Raw genomic sequence first — 23,491 nt, 5'->3', positions numbered from 1 at the left:
GTTGAGCTGTGTACACAAACCCTTTTGTTTCATGTTTTCCAATTATGTAACTACCTTTTAGTTTTCCAGTGGGTTCATCATGCATATTTTATTGCTCCTATCAGATGATAATTCTCATCTACAAAGTTACAGAAACAACAAATTTACTGGTATCGGAAATGGTTAAAGCTAGGTTCACAACTGACCGATATGAGAAACAATTCACAATTTTATTTTTTTCTGAGATGAAACGTCTGTAGAACATTCAATATCCAGTGTACACACTGATCGTTCATATAAGAAAGATAATTGAGCAATGTCCCCAAAGATCATCGAGATGATGTTTTTAAATGAACTATGTCGGCCGATCTCTGTACACACTACATGTGTAGCACGATAATTATTTATTTACTGACAAATGTTGTGCAGCCTCCAGGACTGATGAGCTGAGCCGTTTGCTCTCGATGCGATAATCGTCCCTAAGTGCTGTGTGTACACTGCAATAATGTAACCAGTCAGCCGAGAACCATCTGTTTGCCCGACTATTGCACAGTGCTTACCCACTTAAATAGGGGGTATTGATCAAAAGCTGCTTGGAGAGAGGTAAAATTGGTTACTATTTTATCTCACAATCAGCTGCTAATGGCGGGTATACACTTGCCGATTTAAATCAGCAATTGAACGACAATGATATCGTTATCGTTCAATCGCTCATTAATCGTGGACAAATCGGGCATGAAAATGTCAAAAACGACCATCGATGTGCACTCCCGCTGGTCGTTTTTGACATCAATCATCACCTGAACATGCTGGTCAATCTGCCGATAACGACAGATTGACCATGTTCAGGGATGAGGGAGGGTGCCTACACTGAACGACATATCGTTCAGTGTAGGCATTGCAGGGGAAGAGTAACGACTGTATGTTTACAATGTTGTAATCGTACTGTTGTCCCACTATCTGCAAGTGGATACGCACCTTTACTTACATTTTACAGGCTGTGTTTGAGAAATGACAATTAGGAGCTGATTGATTGGTGCTTTATCTCTCACAATTTTATCTCTCTCCAAGCTTTGTTATATATCCCCTTAGTCTTAGATTATTTACTATTTTGGGTTCAGCACTAATCGAAGGCAAAGAAAATAACTGTCTTCATGTGGCTTTTAAAGTTATTCTAAGCTGTTACATTAGTATTCCTAATCTTTCTCGTGAACATATAGCTTTTGTTCTCTAATGCTTTAAAAAAAAAAGAGATTAAATGAAATGATCTGCTTTTTCCAGTTCTTTGCATATTTGTAGTATTGATGTGTTGATGCATGAGAGTGACTGTTGTGTGTAATGGTTGCTTGGTAACGGACAATATTTTTACTTCAACAATCTATGACTATTTTCACATGAGTGAGTCAATTTGTTGTATTTAAATTCTCCAAGTCCTATCCAGCAGCTCCACTCTATTTTTCTTTTTCTTTTACGTTTATTTAGTTTTTTTATTTTGAAAGATTTTAAGGGCTCATTCACACATGTACTTGGGAAAATGCGCAGATTGCAGCTTAGATGTGTTTTTAGTGATGCAAGTTTAGCATGATTTACGTGAGCTTTACATGTATTGTGCTTTTAGCAATGCAAACTATTGCAATAGAAGTTCACACATGAGAAAATAGGTCATGCTATGTTCTAAAATGTTAAACTTGGTGATGTTTTATAATACAGTCATGGGAACTGGTTGGGTATGGAATGCCAGCAGTCGGGATCCAAGCATTCAGAAACCAGGCGCCAGCTTCCCGACAATTAGGATACCGACAGGTGTCGGTAAGTATCCGAACACTAAATCTTCTCTTCCCCCCCCCCCCCCCCCCCCACACCCAGTGCCAAACCCTAACGCTCCCCGTAACCCCACTACTTACCGTTGGAATGCTGGCATTCTGATTGCAAACATCCTGACAGACGGCATTTCAACTACCTCCCATGGGAACAAGCTCATTAGAAACTATACACATTTGTAAAGTGGCTGTGCGCATATTGTCCAATTACGGTAGTGCCGACATTGCAAGTTTTTCCTCGCGCCTCTGTTGTGATGACAGCATGTGCAATAATGTCGATAATTGAATTTAAACCCCCCCTCCCCCAGTCAGGTGTACAGTAGCCTACATTAAATTTACAATTTGTCTTTACCAATACTGATCCTAGCATTCCAATGTGGCACATTGCTGCTCACAAAAGCCTTTAGGAGGACAACCTTGGGGTTTATGACTGAATATAACCTTTTACTGAGCAGCAACAATTATTTGGCCTATCCAAATTTTTTATTCTCCCTACCGTCAAGAATACAGGTACAGCTGCCATTTCACGCTACCTTTAAGTTGTGTTTTTGTTTTTCCCCCACATTCTTCACACGCTGTGAAGATGGGAGAGATAACACTCCTTAAGGTAACAAGTGTTATGAAATTCAAAATAAAAAAAACACCCCTCCCCAGCTTCTGTAAATCCATGCTGCAGCTCCTGGATTATTTTGATTCGGTTAAATCAAAAAGACAAACGGGAATTCAATTAGCCACAAAACTTATCATGGGTCTTTAGTTCCCAGGTTATGTGCCCAGAGCTTTTGAATTCTATCCTGAGGTAAGTCCCAAGGCATAGATTCCGGGTTAAGTGCAGTAAGTTTGTGGTAAGACCAGAGGGTACCCTTAACACGGATTTTTGTTCATGCACTCCTGAGGTGGGAACAGAAGTCTGCGTTATGTGCAGTAATTTAATAGCTCCGGGGTCTTTACCTGGTAGCTAAGAGCATGCAGTAAGTCCCACAGCTAATTAAATTCTCCACAAAGGGCTGATGTATCAAATAGAAATAGTCTCTAATTCCTGCAAAAATATCAGTTTTCTCATCATTTAGGGTTTCTCCCTGTTTACTGTTAGTCGAAGCCTTCAAAGGCCAACACTGCAGGGGCTTTCCTGTGGTAACTACTTACCACAACCTTATGGTACCTGTACCAACAGCTGCCCTCCAATGCAGCCACCACCTCAGGATAGTGATAGCAGGGTGTGATATAGTAAATAAAAAATGGTTTATTTACCTTTCTTTTTCTTTGTTTTCCCTAAGTTTTTATTTTTGACAATTCTGCACTTGAACCCGAATCTTTAATGGTCCACAATTAAAACCATGGTTTTCCTACTCCTTTTATCATATATATTTATTTTTTTTGTAGCAAAATTAAGATTTTGTTTGTTTGGATTTGAAGTTTGATTCTGATCAGTGTCTCTTGCAAGCTGATGGCACAATCTGTATATTCGGATTGTACATCTAAGTACAATTCTCCAGAAGAGAGTAAGCCCGGCTACAGATGGTACGATGCGACGGCCGACATATGGAACGGTCCCCACACACGAACAGATCCACTGCCCGACCGTCCGATATGCCGGAACCCCCAAACCCAGGCACCCCACCCCTCCTGCATGGCGCTGCATGGGATCGTACATCGCTTCTCCAGATCTCTTTTGCAACATGAAAGATCTGGGGGAGTGATGAACGATCCCACGGGAGCACGCCCTGGCCGATATACCCACACACGGAACGATATAGCATCGATATCGTTGTAATCTGTCGGATTGGCCGCTATATTGCTCTGTGTGTGGGGCCTTTTAGGGCAGGAACTGGAGAATTACACTACCCTGCTGAAAACCTTTCACTTTTTAAAAGTACAATGTTTGTACGGGATATGTTCAATATCCTGTCTCCCGGCACTGGTGATTCCAGCGGTCAGAATGCCTGCGCCGTAATCCTGAAAGTAAGTAGTGGACTTAGGGGAGGGGGATGTTAGGTTTAGGGGGAGGGGGAGGTAAGGTTTAGGCACTAGGGGGGATGGTTAGGATACCGACCGACAGCTGTCTGTATCCTAACCCTGTCGGGAATTTTGACCGCAGCCATTCTGTACCCGTATCGTTTTTATATAGTTTCACTTAATCTGTGTTGTGCTTTAGCTATGAAAGTCAGGTGTGCATTGCCACTCATCCTTTGTTTTTCCAATTTCTTGCCTTATTATGTACAATTTTAAAAGCAAATATTGTTTTGATGCATTATTGCTGAGCAGCTTACTCTGAGATACACAGTGCATACAAATATATTACAACCATGCAATTTATTTATTTTGTGCTGGTCACTTACTAAAGCGAACATAAATTGAATTCAGCTCATCTCCGCATACACCAGCCTGTTCTGTGTGAGCTTTTCTCCCTTATTGCTTATGTTGTTAGCCTGTTCTACTTCATTGCCCTGCTGTTATCAATTTGCCATAGGGAATTCTTGAATCTTAAATTTGTTTTCCGTACTCTGCAAGAGTCTTGAAATCGAATTATATCTATTTGTACTCTGTCTAAAATGATAAACCATGTTTCATAATTAGCCTGCAGCAATTTTTTGTTTCTATTTAATATCCTTCTAGTGACACTGATTGTGGTGTGTTGGCTTATACATGTGGTTCAGTGCCATGACTGACCTTGATTTCACAGCGGTAAATTACAGTGAAACCTCCCATTTTAGACTTCTGAATTATTTTATAGTATACATTCTGTTCATTTTACATACTATTGTTTATTTGTAAGGCGCCACAGTACTCAGCAGTTGCGGACATTGGGGAGAACAAAGCACATGTAAAACATGGACATGAAAGGTACAGAAGTGAAGACCATAAATGTTACATTTTAACCATCTTCCACAATCTAGTGTGTATAGCAGAAACTAGATAAAATGAGTGATGCAGGTATTTGTAGTTGAATCTCACAGAACAAATCCCATTGTTTTTGCATGGATTATCAGTCAGCAGGTCCTGCAATATGATGGAGATGTAGAGCCACTGTTTGGCCATGATTAGGTAAGTAGTTAATAGTCGCAAGCAACTGGCACTCACTCAACCTGTGCTCAAAAACTGGCCAGGACTAAGTATTAGGGAACAGTGCTAGGGCATGTACACATATTTTCAGTATGTTTAAGAAAGTAAAACACCTAGGGGTCTATTTACTAAGCAGTGTTAGGAGACAGAATGAAAAGTGATAGGAGCTGATTGGCTGGTACCTTATCACTTTTCACTCTGTCTCCTAACACTGCTTAAGGGGGGCATCCACTACACGATTTTAGCAGGCGATGAAACGATAATGACATCGTTATCGTTCAATCGTTTAAAAATCGTTTATAAATCGTGCAGTGTTTGGTCGTTAACGATCAACGATGCGCGCTCCCGCTGGTCGTTTGATCGTCTAGTCAGTCGACTGAACATGCAGGTCAATTTTACTTGATCTATTAAAGATAGTTTGCAAATCGTACAGACTGAAAGATAAAATTTCAAGGGAAAAAATCAAGGGAAAATAGTTTAGAGATTGGACAGGGAGTAGATCGTGGATGTGCCCCTTTAGTAAATAGACCCCCTAGAACTGTATATCCTTTTTTTTTTTTTTAAAGGAACACAGAGTTTTGTGCTGTCTTTACGCCTTAATATGTTTCTATGAATGCAGACGTTTCTTCTCTCTGACTCTGCGTTTGTTACAAATCACCCATGTGTGCTCAGATTGAACACCTGTGTGTATATATGTACCCTTAGATGCGAGTTACTAAGTAAAGCTGCTGTGAGATTACGAGCATGAATAGGGAACATACATAAAGCGCAGAGCAGGTTAGTGCAGTGCTATTTCCACTTTTTGTATTTATGCTGTAAAGAGGAAGGGGTATATTGGCGTCTCTTGTAGCAACACTCACAAAAATATATTGTCCTTTGCAACATTTAACTGAATAAAGAAACGGATGGAGCAAAGTTTCCTTGGATCCGAGCAATCCAGCACATTGTGAAATGACGGTTGGGCTCGAGCATTCATGTGCAGCGGTCTGGTGACAACATGAATGTTTATTTACCTGCTCTGCAATGTGCGCGCCGTGTTTTGGGTCTCTTCGTAATTGAAGGAGAAATCTTTACAGTGCTGTTCTCATGACTTCCTATATTGGTTGTTGGTGACCGCGGACTGTATTCTATTTTCTGATGCATTGGCAGGATTCTTTCATTTATTGGAGTCCTGCTAATGCAGTTTTCATTTGTCTTTGTGACATTTACATTTAAGATCAACAGCACAGGAGGGGAGTAGACTCGGAAGTACCCAGAAAGGGGTCATTTTCCCAAGGGGCGGCAGAGAGATGCGTAGTAGAGAAGAGAAAAGCAGAATTGCATGTGTACAAAAAAACTTAAACAATATACGTATGTTACACACTCAGTGATCCCGCTAAAAAAAATAAATATATATATATTACTCAAACCTTTAATTCTTTCAGCAACTCTCTTGGTCTTTTCAAAATGGTTAAAATCACTGTAAAAATGAAGGGAATCCCCAGTTTCTGTGACCATGTTATGCATGGCAGGTTATTTAATTGTTGGAAGTTACCATTGTGACAGTGTCACAGGTAGGGGCTATTACAATTCTAGGAGCTGCGAATGTATGATGTTAATATGACTAAATGTTGTGCTTTAGCCTCTGATATTGACACTTCCAAATCCACTCTGTACACTTCTCACTACCGGCATCTGCACTATATGAAATGGAATTGGTTTCAGGCAGAAGTGTTAAGCATCAGTAGCTCCTGGCAGGCATTACCCTCATTCACAAGTGATACCTGGCTGTCAGCAGCATTTATCCAAGATACTGTGTCCATCTGCAAGTACTGGTCTTGTGCAATTGAGTCTTCTTGTCATCATCAAATCTTTTTTTATTTTTTTTTAAAGGTTCATCATCATGGCCTCATCCCCAGTTACACGATTCAATTCAAACTCCCTGGAAAATGCCTCCATTAGAAGGGTAAGGATAAGTCTTCAGCTAATGTTTATAGTGCTGTCTATCAGTATCCTTTCTCTTGTAGAAATTCAACCAGGGTCAAGGTAATCTTTAGTTATTAAAGTATCTGCCATTATAAGGGTAACACAAAACCTTACAGTAAGACACTTTGCACAAAGGCTTTGTTGTATGTTGGTCTGATTCATCATACACTGCCAGGAATTTTTGGGTGGTTTTATATATTTTTTTTGTTTCCATTATTAAATTAAAACAACTTGTACTGTATTCTTATGCCATACATAGGAATTTATTAGCATTTATTGTATGGCCATGATTTGGCATGTCCTATAAGTCTAACTTTAATCTATTGATATTTGAGAAATGTCAGGTTTTTATGTTCCCCCTCTCCTAAGATTTTATGACTACATAACTGTATTACTTAGCTCGTTTTTCCTTTAGCTGTTTCCAGAAGGATGTGATAGTATGTGTTATTTTCCACACCAGTGTGTAACACTGACTACAGAAAATCAGCCATATGTATTTATAAGTGCCTTTTTAAATCAGATTTAACTAAAGATGCATTTTCAGGGGTTGGGTACGGGATCCCGGCGGTCAGAATTGAGACACCAGCAGCCTCCCCCTAACCCTAATCCTCCCCCTTAGTGCCTAAACCTAACCTCCCCTGACCCCAGTACTTATTCTGACAGAATGCAGACGCTGGAATCCTGACATCTAAGTGCTGGCATCCCAACTGTAGGGATTATAATTACATCCCATTTTCAGTGTCTGTGTGAGCAAGTAGACCAATCAGAAGCCACAATGACGATTGCAGATGCTTATTGGCCCTGCCTGCTAACATCCTGCCCCCACTGCATCCCGCTGCCCTTGTTTTCAGCCAGACCCGAACCGTAGACTTTTTTTGCATGTTTCAACAAACCGCACTGATTAATTTGATGTGAGACTTGTACATCTGTATACAAAATGCTACCATGCTGTGGGGGTTTTTTTATGCCAAGTTCTGTTGTGCAGAGTCAGTCGCACACAGATATAAGTGTCATGTATCAAATGAATCAGTGAAGTGGTTTTGTTACATCGCCTTGTGACTAAAAAACACATTTGAGCAAAAAATACGCTACACCTCCACTGTGAGCTCATTTGCGCCAGGCGTCTTGCGCCGCATGGCGTATTGTGCCTAGGTAAATGAGGACGCCTCTGTATGTGCTTGAAAGTTGTTTTAGCCTATCACTCCCTTAGTGGAGGCTGTATGTACAATGTGTTCCTCAGAATGTGTGCACTTACAGTACTGTTACTTGGTATAGGGGTTATTTTCCTAGTTCTGTTCTGCATCTCCTTAGCCTCTATTAGGTCAAAAGTAAGGAACCAATGTCAATATTTTCTTTTGCCAAATGGATTACTATAAAAGAACATGATTTAGGGCCTCTCTAAAGATTACCCAAGGGATTACTACTAATGAAGATTAGTATGAAGGGTGTGTACTTAGTGTCATTAAGTACTAAGTGGTGAAGAATCATTTATTAATGGATGTATACAAAGTGTCTGTCTTCTATTGCTACACCAACAGTATGTGTATAGTGGTCAGTGGGTAATGGACGCCAACACTTCTGTACTAGATGCATTCTAGGTGAGATGAGGTGCAAAAGTAACTCACTGACAGGGGAGAAAGCCCAACAGATATTTACATGAATATGGAGCTTTTAAATGCATGTACTCTTTATTGTATTCAGCAACATGCTCCCATTTCCATCCATCACCACAATCTTTATTTTACTAATACGTTACTTTGTTTTACAGCCTCCAAGCGATGGTGTGAACCAGGAGTATAATGATGAAATTCCCCTATTACCCGGAGAGACCCTTGTGACAGGTCAGGCTGCATGCATGGATACTTCCTATGTCCTCCCTGAAAACCAGCTCTGCAATTGGCTACAATTTAGAATAATTCAGTGCTAAATAAATAGTTAGTGACTCCTGGAGCAAGTCATTAAATGTCAGTAACCCTCCAATCAGTTCCCAACATTTGCATTTTTTTTTTTTTTTCATTTGCTTCAAGTCCAATGTCTGTAAAAGCATTCTCACCCATGGAAGTCTCCCTTTAGTGGTACAGGTTGAGTCTCCCATATCCAAATATTCAGAAATACGGAATATTCCGAAATACAGAATTTTTTTGGCATGACTGAGAAAATTAAACCTTTTGATTTTTGATGGTTCAATGTACACAAACATTGTCTAAGGCACAAATTATTACCAATATTGTATAAAATTACCTTCCGGCTGTGTGTATAAGAAACATAACTGAATTTTATGTTTGTACACAAACTTTGTTTGAGCCACAAAATTCTTGAAAATATTGTATAAAATTACCTTCAGGCTGTGTGTATAAGGTGTATATAACACATAAATGCATTCTGTGTGTATATTTGGGTCCCATTCCCAAGATATTTCATTATGATATGCAAATATTCCAAAATACGGAATAGTCAGTTATCCAAAATACCCCTGGTCCCAAGCATTTTGGAGATCGGAGACTCAACCTGTATCGTTGTCAGGGTGCTACAAAACACCAGGAAGCTTGTAAGCCTGATATCTTGATGAAAAATAATTATTTTTTGCATAGTTCTCAGTTTCTGCTCACTCTTGTTATGTGTTCTCTTATTGACAGATAAGGATGTTATTTACATGTGTCCATTTAATGCACCAGTTAAAGGACGGTTATTTGTCACAAACTATAAACTGTACTTCAGAGGTGAGGAGACGGTAAGTTTAAGCAGCTGTGTCACTTTTGTTTTTATGTGAGACTCTTTATCGTCATCCTGCATAAAATATGTGACTGTCTTATGTTTGTTTTTCTCCCTGCATGTAGGCTAGAATGCAGTTTTTCATTAAACAGCGGTTCAAATGAGATTTGTTTATTCGTAGAGTGCTGCTGTTCTGTGTATTGTTGAAGCTTTTAATGTAGTAAATTCCACAAATTGATTCTTTTTTTTTCTTTTTTTTTAACCTCTATGGCAGCCATAACATATGAGTTGAGGCCTTAAGGTGGGATGTACTGTACAAACGGGAAAATGTGGTCAAAACTCTGAAAACAAGGTTTGACTGCTTTTCCCATATGCACAAAGCTCCAGAAAGCAAAACTTTTCTGAGCTTGTAGCTGCATGTACAACACATTGCTGTGCCTAATAGAAGCCTATGGGCTGCTTTCCGCATTGTACCGCATCCAAAAGGATCCCTTCCAGGGTCCCCTGTGGCTCTCGTGCATGCGCCGATCGACGGCCACACATGCGCAGAAGGACTCCCGGGTCATAGACCTGGAAGTCTTCTGGTCAAAAAGGATAGCTCTTTTTCAGAAGAACCGGTAGTTGCGATTGAAATCGCAGCTGTGCGTGCATACCGGTGTTATTAACGCCAGTATGTAGTTAGTGGCTGGTTGTATCGTATCCAAAATGCAATGCTTGATACATCCCTCTTTGAGTCAGCTGAGTAGTGCCAGGAACAGGAAGCACAAAGCTATATAATGTGACACTTTGGTGTCTTTACGGTCTCTCAGCTGAGTAAGGCAAGTGCAGTGCTTTGTTATATTCCAGCTGTTCCCGGTAAGTTCAGATGGTCTCTGTAACATTTCTGGGCATGCAAGCAGGGATAGGGATGGCTCGCATGCTCCACTAGTCGCCACTTCCAAGCAGCACTACTTTTCACCGGGGTCAATGGTACCTATATGACATCACCACCAGGTCACTCCTCCATGCTGATTGGCAGGAAAGCTATAGTACACTAAGGAACTGCTCTGCCGGGAACTACAGTTTCAATGAGTATTTCTTCAACATACCTGAGCCCACCAACCAAAAAAAACAAGGATCACCATTCCCATGTAAGATATCCTGTAGACCAGGTTAGTTCGTAATCTCTTCTTGGAGCTCTTACAGAATTTCCAATGGGAAAAAATAATCCAGCAAACACACCATTTTGGGATTATGTGATAACCCTTTAGCTGATGGTCTTGAGGGGGGGCTTTATGTGAGAATTGTATCAGGGGGTTGAACTAGGATTTCTTTTACTTGAAAACATTAAAGTGATGAAAAAAGGGAATTATTTTCTTTGTGAAGCTTTACTGCATGCAATTTTTTTTCTAATCAAGATGTATAGCTATAGCAGTAGTTGCCATGAGAGCCTTATAGCTTTGTTCGTGCATGGCAAACTCATGGAAATTTTCTTTGCCAATTAACTGGGTTCAATTATTCGGAAAGGAACTTGAGGTAAATCCCATTATTTTGCAACAGGATAGGAGAACTAGAAGTTCTTATTCATCTTCTTCCCTCCTCTGTTATATGCTGCAATAAGATGGAACTAAAGGGCCCAGGCCAAACCATGAAAACAGCCCCAGACCATTATTCCATGCCCACCAAACTTTACAGTTGGCAGTATGCAATTGGGCAGAAAGCATTCACCTGGCATTGGCAAATCTTCATTAATCTGTCGGACTGCTGAATGGTGAAACATAATTAGTCAATGCAGAGAACACGTTTCCACCGCTCCGTTGTCTAATGGTAGTGTGCATAACACACATTGCATTACGCATTGTGATCTGAGACCTTTTTCTCGGCCTAGTAAACCCAATCATGAAGATCCTGATGAACAGTTCTGGTGTTGACGCTGCTTCCAGAGGCAGTTTCTAACTTGATAGTGAGCAAATGAGGATAGGTGATATTTGCATACGTCTGCTCTCGCCATCTTGTTCTGTGATCTTGTGTAGCGTCGAGAGCTGAGTTTTCTCCTAGATGTTTCCACTCCACAATAACTGCACTTACAGTTGACCAGGGCAGCTATAGAAGGGCACAAATTTGACCAAGTAACTTGTTGAAAAGTTGGCATCTTATTACAGTGCCATGTTGAGTAACTAAGTACAACCCTTTCCACTGTTAATGTTTGACTATTGCATGGAAATACATGCTTGTTAGCAATGGGTGTTGCTGAAGTGCCCAAGCACACTAATTAGACGGTGGCCACAATCTTCTTGAAATCAGGAGTTCTGTCCTCTCCATGGGAACTGGAGACATCAGGGGGCTTCCTAACCGTTATTGACCTGAAACAGCTCAACCAATTTATTTCCACATGGAATCTTGGGAAACACAGACTCGGGCTATGGCTGCATCTGGATGATATTCATATAACGGAGAAATTTAAGCATGACCTCAGACAAGAACAGTCCAGATTAGGAAATTCCTACAGGAAAATGTCTGAATCATCAATATAGTGAAAAGCCATCAACTATTAAATTTCTAAAAGGTGCAGATGGAAACCACAAAAGATTGTAAGGGTCAAATTTCCATGAACCAGCACAATCTCAGTGACTAACCCTGTAGAATTAAAGTGGCAATAATTTAAAAGGCAAAACCAACTTTAAATTAACAGGCTTAAATGCTGGGATTAAAGCGCTGGTTCACTGAATTCGCGCCCGATTACATAAACTCCTATGTCTGTCAGGAATGTATATGTCAAAATTTACCATCTAGCTTATCAACTTCAATCTCCGCAAATCGTGCCTGTAAGGTATTGTCCATCTACCAGGAATGTTCTCCTCGTCTATAGACATTCTTCATTCGGCTAGATGACAAATACAATATTTTTAACTGAATCTACTCAGTTAGTGGGATTGCAGTCCAACTTCTCTAGCTCCAGTCACCAAGCTTACAAATATAACAAGTAAAAGCCCTTGGATGATGTCAGGATCCAAGGCTAAAAGACATTGAAAGTTCCCTATCCAAACCCAAAATGGATTGTGCTCACCACAGGGTCCAGTTCCAAAGTTTGCAGCTCTCATCTACTTACAGAAGTGATATGAGGAGTGTGGCTGTAAAATAGGCTAGTATGGCATGTGTTTCAGCACTTTTAACCTCTTAAGATCCAGCAATGTTTTCCAACACCTGGGCAGTAGTTTATTAACCGTTTTATATAGCGCAGCATATTCCGTTGTGCTTTACAATTGGAAACGATGTTAATAGAACAAAACTGGGTAGTAACAGACTGACATAAAGGTAAGGGGGTCCTGCTCGCAAGCCTATAGTTGCTTTCTTAAACCGTTAATGTGACACAAGTAGAACCATGATGGCGGCATATTATGACTTTAGTATACAATATTTACAAGCTGTGATTTCTGGTGCTGCCGCTGATATTTCAATGCCTTGAAGTAACTTTTTATGTTATAATATTGCTGCTACTTGTTTAAAAATGATAAAAAAATGTAAAAAGATAAAATCTGTAGTCCCATATCTACATTGTGTTTCAGGAGCTTACTAGGAGATGTTTTCTTGTGTTTGAATAATTAAATTTCTTTTATTCTCCATAAATTACTGTTCCAACTATTGTAATGCATGACGGTAATGTATATGCTAGTGATAGTTTTAGGCTATTGCGTTGTATATGTATGCCGATCAGCCATGGCATTAAAACCACCTGCCTAATTTTGTGTAGGTCCCCATTGTGGTGTTGACTCCATAAGACCTCTGAAGGTGTCCTGTGTTATCTGGCACCAAGACATTAGCAGCAGGTCCTTTTAGTCCTGTAAATTGTGAGATGGGGCCTCCATGGCTTGGACTTGTTTTCCAGCACATCCCACAGATGCGCAATCAAATTGAGATCTGGGGAATTTGGAGGCCAAGTCAACACCTTGAAATATTAGTCTTGTTCCTCAAAGCATTCCTGAGCAATATTTGCAGTTTGGCAAGGCACATTATCCTGCTGAAAGAGACCACTGCAATACCTTTGACATGAAGGGGTTTACTTGGTCTGCAGCAATGTTCAGGTGGTTGTTACAAGTCAAAGTAACATCCACATGAATGCCAGGACCCATGGTTCCCCATCAGAACATTGCCCAGAGCATCATACTGCTTCCTCTGGCTGGCCTTCTACCCATAGTGCAATCTCTTCCCCAGGTACACCACGCACCAGGCCGTCCATATGATTTAAAAGAAAGCATGATTCATCAGACTAGGGGGTCTATTCATAAAGCAGAGAAAAGCCCTGTTTTGCAGTAAATAGGGCACGTTTCTGCTTTCAGCTATTCATAGAGAGGATTTCACATGGAGAAACACATTGATTCTCCAGCACTTGCCCCTACATCATTCATGTACTGCATCACCGTACTGTAGTATGGTGACAGCAATTCATGAAGCTGGTGAAAACTAATCTTAATGTTTTTTTATTGCGGTGATGACTCACCATTTCAGAACAGCGTAATCATTTCCCTAATAAGAGAAGGCAGTGAAAAAGCACTCTTACCCCTGCCTACTTGCAATCCTGAGTGATGGCTCCGTCCCCCGTTCTCCCGGTAGCCCCCACTGCGGCTTCTTTTCTATATTGGCTTCCTTCTCTTCTATGTCAGCCCACATCCATTCGTCAGCTTGTATGTAACCTCCACGGATTTCCCACAAGTCCTCCCTCAGCACACCAGCTGACGCGGGCGCATAAATATATTACAACAGCGCATGTGCATAACATGATGTGAAAAAAAAAAACAACTAACTATTCTGAGAAACCTAGGAGAGAGCCTGATCGCAGTTCCTCTTTATGCTGCATCGCATAACACAACTTGTAAGTGTATCTGAATTACTACTTGTAAAAACTATAGATCGCATCGGACAGATGCTATCTTAGTGATAAGTAACGATTCAGTACCGCTGATCTACATGAATAGACTCCTAGGTCACTTTCTTCCATTGATCCATAGTTCAGTTCTGACACTCATGTGCCCATTGCAGGCACTTTCGGCAGTTGACAGGGGTCAGCATGGGCTCTCTGAAGGGTCTGTTGTGACGCAGCCCCATACTCAGCTGCGATGCACTCTGTGTTCTGACACCTTTCTATCATAGCCAGCATTACCATTTTCAGTAATCTGTACTTCAGTAACTTTTGTGTGGGATAGGACCTTGTTGCAGGTTCACTGGTTCTTATTCCTTGGACCACTTTTAGTAGACTTGCCATTTTGGAGATGCTCTGAGCCAGTCATTTAGCCATCAGAGTTTGGCCCTTTTCAAAGTCACTCCGATTCTTACACTTGGCAATTTTTCCTGCTTGAGTGTTCACTTGCTGCCTAATATATCCCAACCCTTGACAGGGGTCACTGTAACAAGATAATCAATGTTGTCCACTTCACCTATCAGTGGTTTTAAGGTCTGTTTAAACTCTTCCTATGTGTAGGAAGAATATGGTAGCCCAACAAGGTCTACCAATTTATAAACTAGAGATCCTACTGCATTAGTTGAGGGATCCTCTTTTTTTTTTTTTTTTTTTTTTTTTTTTTTTTAATTTGACACAAGATGGGGGAAATAATGGGTTTCCGATATTCCCCCCCCCCTCTCCCCCCCCCCCCATATCCATGTGTGCAGGACAGGATGTGGCAAGGGGGCCACAATATGCTCTTTCCCCCAACTATGGAAAAATATTTGTTTCCGTAGCGCTAGGCAGTATTGTCTGGGATCACAAGTGATCATCAACCAAAACCTGTTAAGGTGAACACATAATCTTAAAAATAAAACCTTAAACAAACATAAACTCTCACTTCAAATTAGGGATGTGCAGGCTCGGATAGGTTCGAGTTTGCACGTGGAGTTCGGATTTTTCCCTCCAAAAAAACGGAACTCAGAACGAGGCAAAACGTCATCTTACATGGACGAACATCATCATTCCTGGTCTTTTGTCCAGGAATGATGATGTTCGTCCATGTAAGATGACGTTTTGCCTCGTTCTGAGTTCCGTTTTTTTGGAGGGAAAAATCCGAACTCCACGTGCAAACTCGAACCTATCCGAGCCTGCACATCCCTACTTCAAATTTGCAATGCACTTCATGGCACCTGGCCGCCTCTTCAGGCAGTGCAGAGTGAAAGCATTCACTTGCCACTGGGAAACAAACGTGGGTAATAGTGTTCCCGCTAGGCTGTTTTAGCGGGGTGCCACGCCCTACCCATTTTTAAAAGGGCATAATGCGCCCTGCCCTTTTTTAGCGTTGCCCCACTAAAACAGCTTGCCATGAGACCCGCGGGCCGCAGTTGCTGTGAACCATCACCACTGGGTGAAGAGACGCTGTGCGCTCGGCATCTATTTATTATGAGTGGAGGCCCGGGTGGGAAGCTCAGCACCTCTGTGGGTGATGGGCACGCCCCCAAGTGTGACAAATTGGAAGCGTGTCACAAGGACATACCCTGCCCCCTTTTTGGGAGCACTCACAAGTTTCCTGACGGTGCCCCAAACGCCCTGCCCTGCCCGCAGTCTAGCGGGAACGCTAGGGTAGTATAGCGCATCCCTGTAAAAACTAAAGAAGTGTTAGAAATTGAAAACTACAAAACCCTTCCATCCCAAGCTGTTAGATCTCTTCTAGTGAAACAAACTTCTTATAGAGGAGTCTGACATTGTCAAATGTGCTGGTACTGATCTCTGATAGAGTTCTCTGCCTTGTGCTGTTCCTGAGTTGTTTCATACTTAATTTGAATTGTAGATTTGGAAGCAGTGATGCCCTTAGTAAGAGTTGGCAAAATGAACAGACTGTTAATGCTGGAATCAGAGACCTTGTCATGTAAAGTAAATTATGCAGATCTTACTCACGACTTTGTTTGTGCAATGAGAAGCTACCACAAAGTACTTATTAATGTGCAAAAACTGTTTTACCTTTTTGGAGTTAAAATGGCAGGGGCTTTAACTACAGGTTTATCCATCGCAAGTGAAAGTGTAGAGGTCAATACCAAATCTTCCAAAACTAAACAGCCATGAAAAGAAATGGTGAATGGGCAACTGTTCGAGTACTTAGGCTACATTGTGAAATGCCGAATATCAGATATTTTGTGCTAAATGCCTACTTGCACCTGGTGCAATCTCCAGTTTTGGTGCTGATGCCAATTCTGTAAGAAATATTTATAATAAACACCTTAATAAACCATCTGACAGTCATAAAGGTTTATTCCCCTCTCTTCCTGCAAAGAACACTTTCAGTACAGTAGTTTCACAGCTCCCTTGTCACAAGCCTTGAGGTTAGAGCTACACTTAATATAGTGACATCACAGCAACTACTGCATTCATAAGAAGCATCTTTGAGAAATGATTGTTTGCTGCTATACTGGATAACGACTTCCATTTGCAGATGTTTGATAGCTTTCACTTCTTCAATTTTGGAACAGGTTTTCTTGTTCTATCCCTATACATGTGAAAGATGACTGTAAATGCTTAGATTTCCAAAATGGGGAGTCTCAGGAAATTTGCTTTTGGCTTTGTTACAGCACATGTTCCAATGCAGTGATTGGAGTTCTCCTTTAAAAGAAGAAGAGATTACAGTGTTGCTTCCTCTCTGCATGTGGTACAACCCCTTAGGTTACCATACACAGGACCTATGCTCATCCCTACAGCTTGTCTGTTAGCATTCTCTGGCTGCTCCATTAAGCTTCCAACCAACAATGTTCAGCAGAGAGCCTCTTTTATTTAATATACTGAGGTGACTGAGCACTGCCAGGGATAAGTATCTAACAAACTGCAGCAGTCCCAGACATGGAGCATCCATGGTTTTCATATTTGAGAATAGGAGGCCCCGGGAGGCTGTCATTATCTTCTGTGCAGTTCACCTTTAAATTCCTTTTCTGTGAGTTTACCAGTTTTCCAATCATTAGTTTCATCAAAAGGAACAATTTTACTTAATAACTGTAAACTTTTGATGTTTTTCTCCACATCGCTACTACTGTAATTCATAGTTGGGCAGCATGAATGGTGTAATGGTTAGCATTACTACCTCATAGCACTCTGGAGTCCTCAGACAATCCAAAAACATACTGTGTATTTGTGTGTACATGTGGTAGGGAATATAGAGTGTAAACTCCACTGGGACAGGGACTGATGTGAATGGGCAAAATAGTCTCTAAAGCGCTGCGGAATGTGTGTCCGCTATATAAATAACTAGTAATATTTAAATAGTTTTCCTTTATCACATGAATAGATGGAAGCTTTGAACTTACTGACTAATTTGCACCCTTCGGTGTATTGCTTGTGACCATACGACACTCTGATTTAGGTAATCGTTATAACAAATGCTAAGGTTGTTGTCTGTAATAGAGTGCAGTACGGTTGACTGAAAATCTGTGTTTGGGGTCTCTGATCTGGAGTCCGTTTCTTTCTTGGCGATAAAGGTGACGTTATGATAACACTAAGACCATATGAACAATGTTACATTAATGATAATTTGAAAATTCATCTCTAATGGCTTATGCTGGGCATAGGCTGGCTACACATTTGGCTGATATCGCAATGACAAATCGTGCATATCGCCTAGTGTGTACGCACTATTGCGCGCTCTAACGAGTCATATGCGTCGTCTTTCGGTTGACTGTGCTGCACGGCCAACCACAAGATATCGTATGCGATTTAGATGCCAATCGTCTGGTGTGTACTGCCAACCGGACAACCAGATGATATGTTAGTCCGATTTGGCCAATTTTGACGTCATATGTTTCCATTGATCATTGTAGTGTGTACAGGAGCAGCGATAAATCGTGTACGATCAAACTATACACTATATTGTTCGGTCGTATACGATAATGGACAGTGTGTACCCTCAATATCATATGTACTGACTTCAAGGGAAATTGAATGTAAAATCGGTCCAATTACAAGTCGCTCAGGTGTGTACCCACCCATACACTGACAGATAAGATGTCTGTCAAACCGACATCCTATAACCCAGCAGATATCGTGGCCATATACTAGTGTACAAATGAGAGATACTGTATCAGTGTATGGATCACGATATCCAAGTTCAACTCCATGGGAGATAATATTTCCCCGTGCATTCCCTGTGAATAAAAAACAGTGAAATGTCGGTCACTGGGCCTGGGGAAGCAGATACACCTTCCAATGTGGCCAACTTGCAGCTCACAAATTATCGCATCTATCTGAATCCGATAGACTAATAATTTGTGGTCGGCCGCGGAAATACACTGTACAATTATCTGGCAGATAATTGTATACCCAGCATTGGTTTTGATACTCCGTTTATGAAATGGTTGACAGTGTTGTAGTGCAGACCATGTTTGACCTTTTCTATATTTCAAACCATGAAAAAAACTTTCAACTTCCCAGTTACCTGTAAAAGTTATTTACTCTGAATATAGTTTATGCATAGGCAATACAAGCAAGCATATTTACATCTCATGTCTTCTGCCTGTTTATGTAGGAGCCATTGATTGTTTTTGAAGTTCCCCTGGGTGTCATTGCAAGGATTGAGAAGGTGGGTGGTGCCTCAAGTAGGGGAGAAAATGCGTATGGTCTGGATATAACCTGCAAAGTAAGTATGATAACCTTGTGCATGTATTTGTCTTACTGTTTGTAAAATTAAGTATAGTTAGTAACTTTACAAAAGTCATTAACTCTGGCATTAGCTGACTACACACCATGGAGGACGCCATTTTATGGCACCAATCAATGTTGGAGAAATCAGTAGCCTGTATTCTACTGAACGGGCTGTCTCATCTGCGTGCAGATAAGTAGAGAATCAAAGTGAAGCTTTCAGTGTAATACTAATTCTCTGTCACTTTACCTATTTATGTTGTTACTGTCTTTTGTAATGTAGAAATTGCTTTACTGTTTCTCGTATTTTGTGGCACTACTCTGTCATACGGAACTCCTGATATAATTTCATACCATTGTACTAATGATCTTTGGACAGTCTGTTTCTCTCATGATTATTTGCTAATAAGACTTACTCTGGTCCATTGATCATTCTTTACAAATGTTTGCATACATATATTAAAATGATCTCTTAAAAAAAAAATATTTGCATACATACTTAACATAATAAATAATAAACATCTGTAGAAGGATACCTTTTGGTATTTAATATTTGAAAACTTTATAGAGTTCTGTTTTTTTTTTAAGTTATTTTATTTAAAGAGACAGAGGTGATTCTTCAGTCTTAATCCTTCTGGATCTCTCAGCAGCATTTGATACTGTGGACCACGGGTTTCTAATTGAGCGCCTGAAAAATTTCTTTGGACTGGATGGCACAGTCCTTAGCTGGTTCAAATAATTTCTTATCGGCAGGTTCCAGAGTTTCTTCTGGAGTAAACTCTTCATCACCAGTGTCACTTCCATGCGTTGTCCCACAGGGTTCTATACTATCTCCCATGCTTTTTGCAGTATACATGCTACCACTGGGTGAAATAATCAGACGTCATGGCCTGGTCTACCACTGCTATGCAGATGATACACAACTATACCTGTCCTTTGATCCAGGTACAAAGGACCCCATAAATGGCTGCCTAGCTGAGCTTCAGGAGTGGATGAATGCCAGTTGGCTGCTACTGAACCCTGATAAAACAGAGGTCCTTATGATAGGACACAAGTCAGGGCTACAGCATAGCCAACCAACAGGACTTGCGCTTGGGGGATCAGAATTACAAAACACTGAACATGTGCGGACTCTTGGTGCTGTCCGGCATGGTGGCTTGATACTTAAACATCATGTATCAGCCACAATCAAATCTTCATTCTTTCATCTGAGGAACATAGCCAGAATCAAGCACTTAATTCCCTCAGAAGATCTGCCTAAAGTCATACATGCATTTATATCATCATGCCTAGACTACTGGAACGCTCTCTACCCTGGACTCCCAGCAAAAGAATTGCACCGCTTGCAGATGGTACAAAACGCAGCTGCCAGGCTATTAACCAATCAGCCCCGTTCCAGCCACATAACACCCACTCTCTACTCCCTTCGCTGGCTGCCTGTCAGATGGCAAATTGTTTTCAAGATTGGCTTACTAACTTACAAAGCCCTACATGACCATGGCCCAAGGTACCTAAAGCAGCTCCTGATTCCTTACCGTCCCACTCGATTATTGCGATCCGTTGATGAAGGAGTATTAACAGTACCTAGAATCTCCCGGAATTCGTCTGGGGGTCTAGCTTTTAGTTTTGGGGCTCCAACCTTATGGAACTCACTTCCCCGCACAGTTCGAGAGGCCTCCACTCTAGAATCCTTCAAAAATAGACTCAAGACTCACCTATTCACCCAAGCATTTCACTAATGTCCCTTGTTTAAGCTTGTTTTGTATTTTGTACTGTAAATGTAAAGCACTTTGAGTCCTTTAGGAGAAAAGTGCTATATAAATAATAATATTATTATAAAGAAAAAGATGGATGTAATGATTCTCGGGTGGCTATGTCCCTACATGTAACCTCCTATGTCAAGGAGGTTTACAAACATGTAGATGGCTGCTTTATATACAGTTGTATCCTCGCACATCTCCACTGCAGTCGCGCTAAAAAGCCCCTTATGACGCAGCAGGTCCCGTGAGACTCTGCTAGCGCTGGGCATCTTTTTTTTTTTTTTTTTTGCGTGATTTTGTGGCAAAATCTGTGTGCGACACAGTCTATGAATCTGTATACAAAATGCTACAATTTAGCGGCCGCAGCTTTTTTCATTCCATGTTCCATATACAGACTCAGGTGCACACAGACATACAAGTGTTGCATATTAAATGAATCAGCACAGTCTGCTGGTGTCCTAGTCGCATCACATTGCAACTTAGGCATCTCCTTTTTTTTGCAGAAAAAGCATCTGACGCTAGCGGAGTAGCATGGTATCTGGAGGCTATATGTATGAGGACACATCTGTATGGAATCCAAGATTATTTTGTTTTAAAAGCATGATTTCTTTTGCCGACCTGGCTTTAAAAGTGGTAGGCTTGCATAAGGATGTGATCATGTTTTTCTTAAAACTTTAGTAGAGGCTGCAAACTTGTACTTGCTGTTTCCTGTTTATCATCACTAGGAAACATATTTTCTTTATCTGTTCCTTTTATCTATTTTGTTTTTAATCACTTTCCATACTTACCCAATGGTCATCATTAGAATAACCAGACTCTTTGTTAATAGAGAGATTACTGACTACTTTTTATCCTTCCCTAATATAGGACATGAGAAACCTGCGTTTTGCTCTGAAACAGGAAACACACAGCAGAAAACAGATATTTGAAGATATCACAAAGCATGCGTTTCCACTGTCCAATGCTTTGGTGAGCATCCATTTACTGTATATGATCCATTTGTCTTGCTGGTGTCTCCTAAAAGGGAAACTTTTTTTTTTTTTTTTTTAGTATTTCAGATTATTTTTAGCCTTTCCCACCTGTGCGTCACCATTTGAGTACAACTCTCTGTTCATTGCGTTATTCCTTGGTAGACGCTTTACTTGTGATAGCTGGCTGTGACCTTGCAACTTCCACTTTTTTAGGGTAAAGTGATTGAATACTAAAAGGGCAAAAAAATCCTGCAGTGTCACCCAGTCTTCACTTGTTTGCCTTTTATAGCGATAAGGAGCCCACCTTCCTCCTGTCAAGATCCTGTTAAGATCCCTATGTGGTAATGCAGTCCCCTACAACCCAGAGGGGCTGTCAACCTTCTTTACAAAAAAAGGTGGGGCAAGGGTATTCTTGTAGGATACCAGCAGATGAATGCCATGAAACTAGTTGCAGGGATCTGTTTATCCTATGTGTATATTAAGCTGAAACATTGCAAGAGATGGCACACTTTCCCTCATTATTATTAATATATATATATATATATATATATATATATTAGTTAGCAGGTTGAGTTTCCCATATCCATATATTCAGAAATACGGAATGGTTTTGGCATGACTGAGATAATGAAATTTTTGATGGTTCAATGTACACAAACTTTGTCTAAGGCACAAATTATTAAATATAATGTATAAAATTACATTCAGGCTGTGTGTATAAGGTGTATATGAAACATAAATGAATTTCATTTCTATACTCAAACTTTGCTTGAGCCACAAAATTATTGAAAATATTGTATAAAATGACCTGCAGGTTGTGTGTATAAAGTGTGTATATATAACACACAAATGCATTCTGTGTGTATATTTGAGGTCTATTCCCAAGATATTTCATTATGGTATGCAATTATTCCAAAATACGGAATATTCCGTTATCCAAAATACCCCTGGTCCCAAGCATTTATATATAATTAATATATGTGTATACAGTGCATCTGGAAAGTATTCACAGCGCTTCACTTTTTCCACATTTTGTTATGTTAAAGCCTTTTTTCCAAAATGGCATAAATTCATTTTTGTCCTCAAAATTCTACACACAATAAACCATAATGACAACGTGTAAAAAGTTTTCTTTAAATTTTTGCACATTTTTATATAGATATATAGATATAGGTATAGGTGACGGAGTTCCGTCCATCACCTATATCTACATTCGAGCTTGTCTCTGGAGGGGAACCCGGGCCCGTTGTTATATTGTTTGTCCATGAGTGCGGTCATTCCCATTGTTATATATATATATATATATATATACCTAAGAAATCACATGTATATAAGTATTCACAGCCTTTGCCATGAAGCTCAAAATTGAGCTTCGGTGCATCCTGTTTCCACTGATCATCCTTGAGATGCTCCTGCAGCTTAATTGGAGTCTACCTGTGGTACATTCAGTTGTGTGGACTTGATTTTGAAAGGCATACACCGGTCTATATAAGGTCCCACACTTGACAGTGCATGTCCGAGCACAAACAAAGCATGAAGTCCAAGGAATTGTCTGTAGACCTCCGAGACAGGATTGTCTCGAGGCACAAATCTGGGGAAGGGTACAGAAAAATATCTGCTGCTTTTGAAGGTCCCAATGAGCAC

General features: G+C 40.5%; 1 protein-coding gene across 1 annotated transcript in view; it reads left to right on the top strand.

Moving 5' to 3' along the window:
* MTM1 (myotubularin 1) overlaps positions 1 to 23,491 on the top strand; it is a 77,981-nt gene that overhangs the window by 19,759 nt on the left and 34,731 nt on the right. The window contains exons 2-6 of the mRNA XM_088478844.1: positions 6,735 to 6,807; positions 8,596 to 8,668; positions 9,464 to 9,558; positions 19,004 to 19,114; positions 21,744 to 21,845. Of these exons, the coding sequence (XP_088334970.1) occupies positions 6,745 to 6,807; positions 8,596 to 8,668; positions 9,464 to 9,558; positions 19,004 to 19,114; positions 21,744 to 21,845 (444 nt within the window). The 5' untranslated portion in view covers positions 6,735 to 6,744. The remainder of the gene's footprint in view (positions 1 to 6,734; positions 6,808 to 8,595; positions 8,669 to 9,463; positions 9,559 to 19,003; positions 19,115 to 21,743; positions 21,846 to 23,491) is intronic.

This window comes from Taudactylus pleione, unplaced genomic scaffold (genome assembly GCF_031769625.1).
Source record: "Taudactylus pleione unplaced genomic scaffold, aTauple2 ptg000222l, whole genome shotgun sequence".
Classification (NCBI taxonomy): Eukaryota; Metazoa; Chordata; class Amphibia; order Anura; family Myobatrachidae; genus Taudactylus; species Taudactylus pleione.
The sequence above is the reverse complement of the archived record's forward strand: the minus strand, read 5'-3'. Positions and strand labels throughout refer to the sequence as shown.